At 62.3% G+C, this 8,557-nt stretch overlaps 1 protein-coding gene across 3 annotated transcripts; it reads right to left on the reverse strand.

Moving 5' to 3' along the window:
* Window positions 1–442: 442 nt before the first annotated feature.
* LOC111156064 (stannin) lies at window positions 443–8,037 on the reverse strand. Of its 3 annotated transcripts, none has more exons than XM_022516651.1 (2): window positions 7,965–8,037; window positions 443–1,205 (listed from the first exon to the last, which is right to left on the reverse strand). In XM_022516651.1, exon 2 carries the CDS (start codon window positions 1,116–1,118, stop codon window positions 855–857), a length of 264 nt encoding a protein of 87 aa, XP_022372359.1. In that variant the 5' UTR covers window positions 1,119–1,205; window positions 7,965–8,037; the 3' UTR covers window positions 443–854. The 3 variants fall into 3 exon arrangements, with proteins under 3 accessions (XP_022372359.1, XP_022372358.1, XP_022372357.1); XM_022516650.1 differs by lacking the exon at window positions 7,965–8,037 and adding an exon at window positions 7,571–7,591; XM_022516649.1 differs by lacking the exon at window positions 7,965–8,037 and adding an exon at window positions 7,454–7,557.
* Window positions 8,038–8,557: the final 520 nt, after the last annotated feature.

Raw genomic sequence — 8,557 nt, forward strand, 5'->3', positions numbered from 1 at the left:
CCAAGTGATGCTGGCTGGGGGTGGAGGGTGGACAGCAGTGGGGGGAGTGCTCAGCATGCTCTAGAAACTGCTCTGCTACCAGGCCACCTGGCAGCCCTCGGGACGTGGGCCCTGGCCCGTCCTTCACCGGCTTTCAAGCAGTGGCGGTAGCTTCCTTGCAATAACTCCACTCTCAACAGGAACTGGCTATTTAGGACCAAAAGAGAGGGGGGCGTGGTTCTTGCATCCATTGCTAACCAAGCAGAAATCATCCAAGCACCCCAGCTGGTCAGCCACGAGACTTAACACGGACATGTCACGTCCTCTGCCCCCCCCCCCCCCCCCCCCCACGTATATATTAGAGGCCCCTGCCAAGTGCAGTGTGGGCCTTCCATGTCTAAGACCCCCCACCCCCGACCCCACAGTCTTGAGTCAGCTTATCATGACTACAGTCAGTCCCCTGTGCTCTACACCGTCTTTTTAAAAATCAGCAAAAAAGGCTTAAGCACATGCTTCCAGGGCCTATTTACAGCTCTGTTTGTGAGTTCGGCGTTACAGTAGTAGCTCCATCAAGAACAGGCTCAGCTAAACATTCAAGTAACAAAAGCGCTACGGGGTCATGAGCCCCGGCAAGGTCAGGCCTGCCCACTGCCTGCAATGGGCAGTCCCACCGGGAGGCCAGAGGGGCACCCAGGGCCGCCGCCTCCTGGCTACTGACGACAGCCAAGACCTCGGGAGTCAGTGCATGCGGTGATGAAGCCCAGCGAGGCCATGCCAGCAGGTGTCGCGCCGTCCTCAGCAGCTCATCTGTGGTGTCGCCCCTCCCATGCCTCTCCGCCGGAGGCAGACAGGCCTCAGGGCCTCCGCATCCCAGCTCAGCCGTGGACTTCTGGGCCGCTCGGGGTCAGCTTGGCCTTTCTCTCCACGCACGGTCCCTTGGCGGAGTACTGCACCAGCAGGAAGGGCTCCTTGGTCTCGCCATCGCCCACGATGCTCTCCTCGTCCTCCGACTGGCTAATGCGCTGCAGCCGCAGGTAGCACCAGCAGCCCAGGATCAAGGCCCCCAGGGCAGCGATGGCAATGAGGATGACGATGACGGTGACCACGCCCGTGGTGGGGCTGTGGTCCATAATAGACATGGTCAGCGCCTGGGGAGGCTTCCGCAGGAGGAAGCGCGTGCGGCTGTCTGCTCAGTGAGGCTGGAACCCAGGCGGGACACGAGAGCCCTGAAAGACAAAGCAGGGTGAGGTTCCACTGGGGGTTCCACGGGGCCCTGACAGCTGCCAAGCTCGGGGGTCCGGGACTGGGGGACCTTTTTAATCAGGTCTTAAGTAAGTCTGACCATCCTGCCCTCGTCCTAGCGAAAAACATGCCGGTCGGCTTTCACCGTTCCTAGCTCAGGACGTCACGAGCGTTCTCTTGGCTCCCAACAGCCCACTTCCACCTCTACCCCCGACACTGTCGGTGCTCCTGCCACCAAAAAGGAGTCACCCTCGCCCAGCCAGGGAGCCAGAGATGCAGGAAAGGGGGCCCATGACCTCCAAGCCCACCGCAGCCCCGCTGGAAGCTGGAAGAGGGTCTGTTCGAGGGGATTGTCCTGAAAGCCCAGCCCGCCGAGGTGTTCGGAAGCCCAGGGACCAAGAGGAGCCCGTGCTCCGTGATGGCCAGACCCGCGAGACTCGAAAGCAGGGACATGACCTCAGCCCCTCGCTCTGACATGCGACACAGGTAACTCAGCTAAGTCTTCTGGAACACCTGGGAGAGAGTGCAGCCGGTGACAGCCTTTGTCCACAAGGGAACTGTGACCAGCCAGGGAAGAGCCCTCAGCAGCCCAGTCCTGGAAAGAGGATGCACTCAGGACAGCGTGGGGGAGGGCAGGCGAGAGTGGGGCAGACCGACCCCTTCCCGCACCGAGCTCAGCGTCAGGGGCAGGACCCAGACTGCAAACAGATCGATACACCAACGCCTGTCACTACGAATGCATCCGTGCCGTGTCAGAAACACAGGGGACTGGGTGCCAAGACGCTACGTTGGGCGGGGCAGGCGATACCTGGGGAGGTAAGGCCGAGGTTGAGCCGGCAGGAAGAACCAGCAGCAAGAGCCAAGCAAGCCCCTGGGGAGGTGCGTTCCTGGCAGGGGAATGGCATCTGCGAAGGCTCAGAGGCAGGAAAGGGCCTGCTGGCCAATGCAGGAGCTGGAGCACCAGAAGCGTGCGCCAGACCACCACCTTCTCACGACCGCCCATCTTAGACAAGCCTCTGCACCTCACTGGGTCTCAGATTCCTCCTCTGTGGACGGGGCCGGTGAGCGGCCACGCAGAGCCAGCAGGGGGCAGCACAGCAGACTGAAAAAAACCCAGACTCTGAGGTGACTGAGGCAACCATGCTCCCCGGGTCCCAAGACCCTGCACTTCCTAACTTGTCCTCCTCCCCACCCAGGTAGCAGATGACAGTAACGAGCACCCAGGTGTTCGAGGGCGGGGAAAACCCTGTGCCACCCTCAGCACTCCGTAAGAGCTGGCTGTTGAATTCATTTCTCTGCAAAGACGGACGTCGACCCAGGGAGGGAGTGGTGGAAGGGAAGGCTTTCCGCCCATACAGGAAGGAACCTGGCGTCCTTGAGCAATGACCATCTTAATTAGAAATGATTCATAACCCAAACCAAGGAGACTCTCCGCCTACCCAAGGCCAGGCTTGCCTGAAGGTCAAAGACAGCTAAGTCGACGTCCCTGGACTCTGTCCAGGGACTAGCCACCACCGCCCCCAGCCCTGAGTACAGCCCTGCTACCCGTGCCCACATCTGCAGAGACGTCCTGGGCAGAGGGGGCGGGATATCCCTGAAGTCTACCCCCTTCTTACCACCTGCAGGGTCAGGCTGCTGTTGTCTCTCTCCAGAGGCTCTCTGGTCCACCCATGTGGGTCCACTGGAGCCAGTGCCCCTGTCGCCCAGAGGAAAAGCCTCAAGTCCTACGGGGCCCGAGAGGCCGCATCCCCATCCCCTGCTTCTCCCCGGCCACAATGACCTCCAGGCCTTTAGCCAGACAGGTCTCTCTGTCACAGCTGGCAGTTGGGGGAGGGGGGTTCTAGTGGCATGGAGTGGACAGAGACCAAGGGTGTACTAAACACCCTGTAGTGCAGGGGACAGCCCCCACTAACAGGAATCCAGCCCCAAGTACCAACAGTGCGGGGGGCGGCAAACCTGGGCCCAGGAGGGGATCCTTGTCCTGTGCCCACACCTGCTCCCCACCACCGACCAAGAAACTTGCTTCAGTGTGTAACCCTGGCTTCCCTGGCAGCCATCTGGTTGGCCCCCGCCTCCCCCATCGGGCTGTGCACTCCTGGAGGGGCCCTGCACTCTGCTAGGCTGCCAAGTGCACAGGCTATCCTGGCCTCTTCTGTCCCACCACCCCGCTCTGCCTCACCCCTCAGGCCTCCAGAAAGGACAGGTACGCCCCCACACCCCCGACAACCTGCCAGTTGTGCCCAGTGAACCTCTCTTCCTGCTACGGAGGACACCTGCCTTGTCCTTCCCCTTGGCCCTCTTGTGTCCAGTGCCTGCTAGGGTGCTTACCCATCTACCAGGCCCCCAGACAGGAAGGCAACGCAGTATCAATTCAGAAGGGGAAGTATGTGTGTGTTTGGGGGCAGGAAGTAGGAAATCAAATACCAGTGGCAAGACCTGAGGTAGGGGGGAACCCTAGGGGCCAAACCTGCCACAGAACCTAGGAGGCACCTACCAGTCCAGGGGGAAGCCACATGGTCCTAGGACTGATGGGGAAACTGAGGCAGAGGCTGCCCCAGCTCAAAGGGACACTTTGAGGGGACTGGTGACTTCAAAACCCTGTCTGCTGCCCTCCCCCTAGGCCAGAAGGACACTCATCCCCAAGTGCACGGAGCCATGGGCACACCTGGCCTGTGCTCGTTGGCACCACCCTCCCCTGCCCCCAAGTGCGCTGTTTGTCCCCGAATTTGCTCAGCAAGTATTTCCCAAGATGATGGTTTAAAAAAATCAGCTCACATCATCCACTGCTCAGAACCCGCCCTGGCCTCAGCAGAGGAGCAGAACTCCCTGCCTCCCCGGGCTTCTTCACACCCTTCCTGCCCTCCCACCTCAAACCCTCTGAATTTTCTGTTCCTTCTGCCTGGAATGTTATCCCCTGACTGTCCCATGACTGGCTCCTTCCTATCATTCGGGACTTTCTCCATGGGTGCCTGTGGGGGATGGGGGTGGGGTTCCTTCCCAGACCACCCTGGCTCCAGACGCCCCACCACCCCACACCTGCCATCGCCTTGCAGCACACCACTGTGACCACGGTGATCCCCAACCCTGTGATAATGCTCGATAAATGACAGCTGAGTGTTTCAAGCCCAGAGACCTAGTGATGAGTTAGAGGAGCCCCAGCCTTCATGGGGATCGTGGCCAGCAGCTCTCACCCCTGAGCCCGCTCTCCAACCCAAAGCCAGTCCCAGGACCCCTCTGCAAGGGTCCACACACCTGTCCCAAGAGACTCCAGAAAGCTGGCAGCCCGAGTGTGAGGGCAGGTGGATTCCCAACAGGCCCGAGCCCATGAAGGGGCAGCTGTCTCCATGTGCTAGGAGGCAGGGAGAGGAGGGCGCCTCTGGGAACCAGACCCCAGGGGATGTCTGAAGTATGAGGGTGGCTGGCTGGTTCCCCCTGACCCCCTGTGGCCCAGGCTGGAACCTACCCACTTGGTTTGCCTCTCCTGATGTCCCTCATGCCCGTCTGAGCCACGTTTCTCCTGTAAGTCAGCTAACCCCCTCACCCTGATCCAGGCAAACGCCCAGGGTGGGACAGGGACGGCCACAGCTCCGGGCTGGGTCGACACCCAGGATGGCTTGCGAGAAACCAGCACCCGCTGAGAACAATCATCACAGTCGCTTAACACTCATTCCATACACTCGCTTCATCCTCCCAAGAACCCTGTGGCGAACACTGCTCATTGGTATCGGTCCCACTTTACAGATAAGCAAACTGAGGCACAGAGAGTTTGTGTGCATTGCCCGAGAGTGAAAAGGCAGAATGCAGCATGTGACCCCAGAAGTGCAGCCCAAAAGAGCAAAGGAAGGGGCCTGCAGCTCCGGGTGCTCTGGGGTGGGCAACAGAACATATGCCCTCACCCCAACCTCTGCAGCAGCTCCTGGCCGGCCCCTCAGTTAGGGTGAAGGCTAGCATTGGAGGCCCGAGGCCATCTGGATCCCCAAAACATACAGGACCGATCCTCCGCCCCCCCATTATGTGGACCCTCAGTCCTGCCTCCCTGGGCCAAGGGTGGCCTGACCTCGGATCTCACCCGCAGGTCCTGGAGAAGCAAGCTCTACAGCCCAGCCTTGCCAGTCTGCTGAGGCTGCCCCACCGGGCTCCTCACTCCCCGCCCCCTCTGCCCACCAGTGGGTTCAAAAGGACAGTCCCCACCTCAGCCACCAGCCAGCTGAGGGTAGACAGATGCCTTCCACTGGCCTGCTGACCCTCAGAGTTCCCAGCTTAGGTCTTCCCCGGTGTAACACTGGGTTCCAGTTACCTCTTCTTTATGAGACCCCGAAACTGAGCCTTAACCCCAGTCCACAAGTGACATGACCCACTCAGGCCCCGTGGGGACCGCAGCTAGCAAGAGAGCAGATTCAAAGCCCCCCACTTCCCCCCCACTTCCCCAGCCCACCTCCCGCCCCTACAGTGAACAGTGAGTTGTTCCGGGCTGTCCCAGTAAACTGCTCCTCATGGCCTTGGTGTCTCGGTGTGCAAAGTACGTGCTCAGGCCCTCACCTCTCCAGCCAGGCTACGGGGAGGATACGCAGTGATAAGAAATGTGGAAATGGAACTGGGGGGGGTGGGGAGGCACTGGGTTTGCATGTCACCGGGCGCCACACCTTCCTGGTGCCACAGGGAGGACAGTGAGCCCTTAGCATCACCTCCGCCTCCCACCACCAAGGACCTGCCTCCCAGGAGGGTAGAGAGCCCAGTCCAGGCCCATCACCAGAAACAGCCTCTTCCTCAAGGCCACCTGCCACCTTCCTGCTTAACTGGGCATATCACTAGTGTCACCGTGCCCAGCAGGACACCAGCTCACCACTCCCACCCTCTACCTGGAACTACCCTATTTACAGGATAGCCAACCCCTCCCCGGGGATCGGAGGAGCGGGGCTTTGCAGCAGTGCCCCCAGGGGTTAAGCCATGCCCTTGGGCAACAAAGACATCTGCCAGGTGTGCCAACAAGCCAGGCTCTGCCCCTTCAGGGGACCCCAGCTCACACACCAGAAACATCTCCTGCCTGGTTTCTGATTAGGAACATAGTATGGTAGAGGGTGGACAAGATACTGCTGGGCACAGTCAAGATGCAGATGGGACGTCTTCTCTGGGCCAGGTCCAAGCAGGAGCTGGGACCCAAGGACGCATGGCACAAGGATCCTGCCCTAGAACAGCACGGATGCAGATGGGAAAAAGCATCACAGGGCTGAGGCTGTGGACAGCCATATATATATAGCCAGGGTCCTCTCCGCCTCCCATCACCCACCCAATCACACCCCATCCTCCAAAAGAGGAAGCTCGCACCAGAAACCCCCGAGGGTCCCTGAAGGCAGAAGAGGAAGCTGGTGCAGACTGAGCCCAGGGACTGCCCCAAGGTCAGTCTGGGTCTCCTGGGGCCCAGGCCTGCGGCTCATGCCCCCACCCTGTGAATCAGCCACTCGCCATTCTCACAGGGTCAACCCACTTGGCCAAACAACTTTGGTAATAACAGAAGATGCCCAACGAAAGTTGCCAGTGATAGTCTATGTGCCAAACACAGAGAAGCTGAGCACTTCACACGGATCCTTTCTCCTTCCACCCTCAAACAACCATAGGGTTATCATTAAGCCCACTTTGCAGATAAAGAATCTGTGGCTCAGAGAAGTTAAGTCAATTGCCCAAGGTCACACAGCTCAAAAGTAGCCGCCCAGGGAATCAAACCCAGGCAGCCTGGATTCCAAATGCCAGATTTCAACCCTGACATAAAAATGTCATATTCTTGATCCCCACCTCCCTACTCCCCTGCTTCAGGCCCAGGAGCCTGGTAAACCCCGTTGCAGCCCCCGCCGGGGCAGGCTGAGTGACAAGGGCTCGATGCTGGGTACACAGGGATGACAGGCGCCCGGGCAGCTACCGCGTGCTGAGCGCGGGCGACGTGCAGGCGCGGTGCCAGGCGAGCTCCACGCACCCTCTCATTTAACCCTGCCAGGAGACGCCGTCTCCCCCACTCTACCAAGGAGCTGAGCGAGGCTAGAGGAAGGAAGGGGCTCAGCCCCCCCGGGCGATGGCTGGAGGGGGAGCGACAGCTGGAGAAGCAACTCCGGCCGGCCCGACTGGGGCGGGGAGGGGGGCGGGAGGACGGGGTACCACGATACCCAATCATGCCCACGCCGCGCAGTCACCGCCGACGAAACTCGGCACCAAACGTCGCGGCCCGTCCTCAGTTCCCCACCTGCGAAATGGGCTCCAGACGTCGCCACGACCCGCGCTCCTACCCCTCACCCCCAGAGTCCGCCGGACCACCCTGGGGGATGCTAGGACGCCCGCCTCCTACGTTAATTTTAAATACCCCGAGGCGTCCCGAGGACCCGTTCCAGCGGCCGGCCTGGGGAGCGGAACTGCGGGCCGCGGTGGCGGGCTGGCACTGGGGGGGGGGGGCGGGGAGACACCCGCTCCCCGCAAAGCGGCCGCCGCCCCCCGCCGCCTCCTTTGTCCAGATCTCGCCGCAGCGCAGCGGACAAAGAACCCCCGCCCGCGGGCGCGGCCCCCCGGAACAGACCCTCCTCCCGAAGCCGCGCCCCCGCCCGGGCTGCCCCTCCCCCGCCGCAAAGACACCCCCCACCCCCCACCACGGCCCACGGGCGAGCCTCCCCGCGCGCGCCCCCAGCCCACCGGGGGCCGCTCTTTCCCCTCCCCTGAGCCCCCGCCCGGCCCGAGCGCCCGGCCCGCCGGGCTCTGCTCACCATTGCGCCGCCCGCAGCCCGGCCCGACCGCCCCGCAGCAGCCCCGCGGGCCCGGCTCCGCCTGCCAGCCAGCCCGGTCCGTCCGCCGTGCACGGTCGGGACGCAGGAGCCCCGCTCTGCGGCGGGCGGGGCATCTCCGGTTCCGCCCCGGCCGGAGGCGTGGCCCGCTCGGAGCGGCCAATGGAAGCCCGCGCTGGGGCGGCGGGGCGGGGCGGGGTCACGTGCGCGCGGGGCCGAAGCGGCCCCGGCGGGGCGGGGGCTGCGTGCAGCTGGCGGCCCTGGGGGCGGGGGGCGGACGCGGCCTGGCAGCGCGCGGATTGGGCGCCGGTGGGTGCGGGGCGCCGGCGGCAGCCCGCCCTCCAACTCCCCGAGGTTGCCGTGATTCCCGCTCACTCATAGAGAGGGAAACTGAGGCGCGCCGCAGGTAGGAGTGTTGTCTGGAAACGGGGAGCTGCGGAACCCTGGGCGGGGGCAGGGAGAGCCGGGACCTTGGAGTTGAACGTCCTAGTTTGGGGACGGAGCAGGTCATTCATTCGTTCGTTCATGCATTCGTTCCACACTCGTGCGTCAGTTCACTCCACTCTGAGGAACAC

Source organism: Enhydra lutris, unplaced genomic scaffold, assembly GCF_002288905.1.
Source record: "Enhydra lutris kenyoni isolate GAN:26980312 unplaced genomic scaffold, ASM228890v2 scaffoldscaffold45, whole genome shotgun sequence".
NCBI classification, from domain to species: domain Eukaryota; kingdom Metazoa; phylum Chordata; class Mammalia; order Carnivora; family Mustelidae; genus Enhydra; species Enhydra lutris.

Excerpts from the sequence above, each read along its gene's own strand:
- LOC111156064 (XM_022516651.1), bottom strand. The coding sequence starts at position 1,118 with ATGTCTATTATGGACCACAGCCCCACCACGGGCGTGGTCACCGTCATC.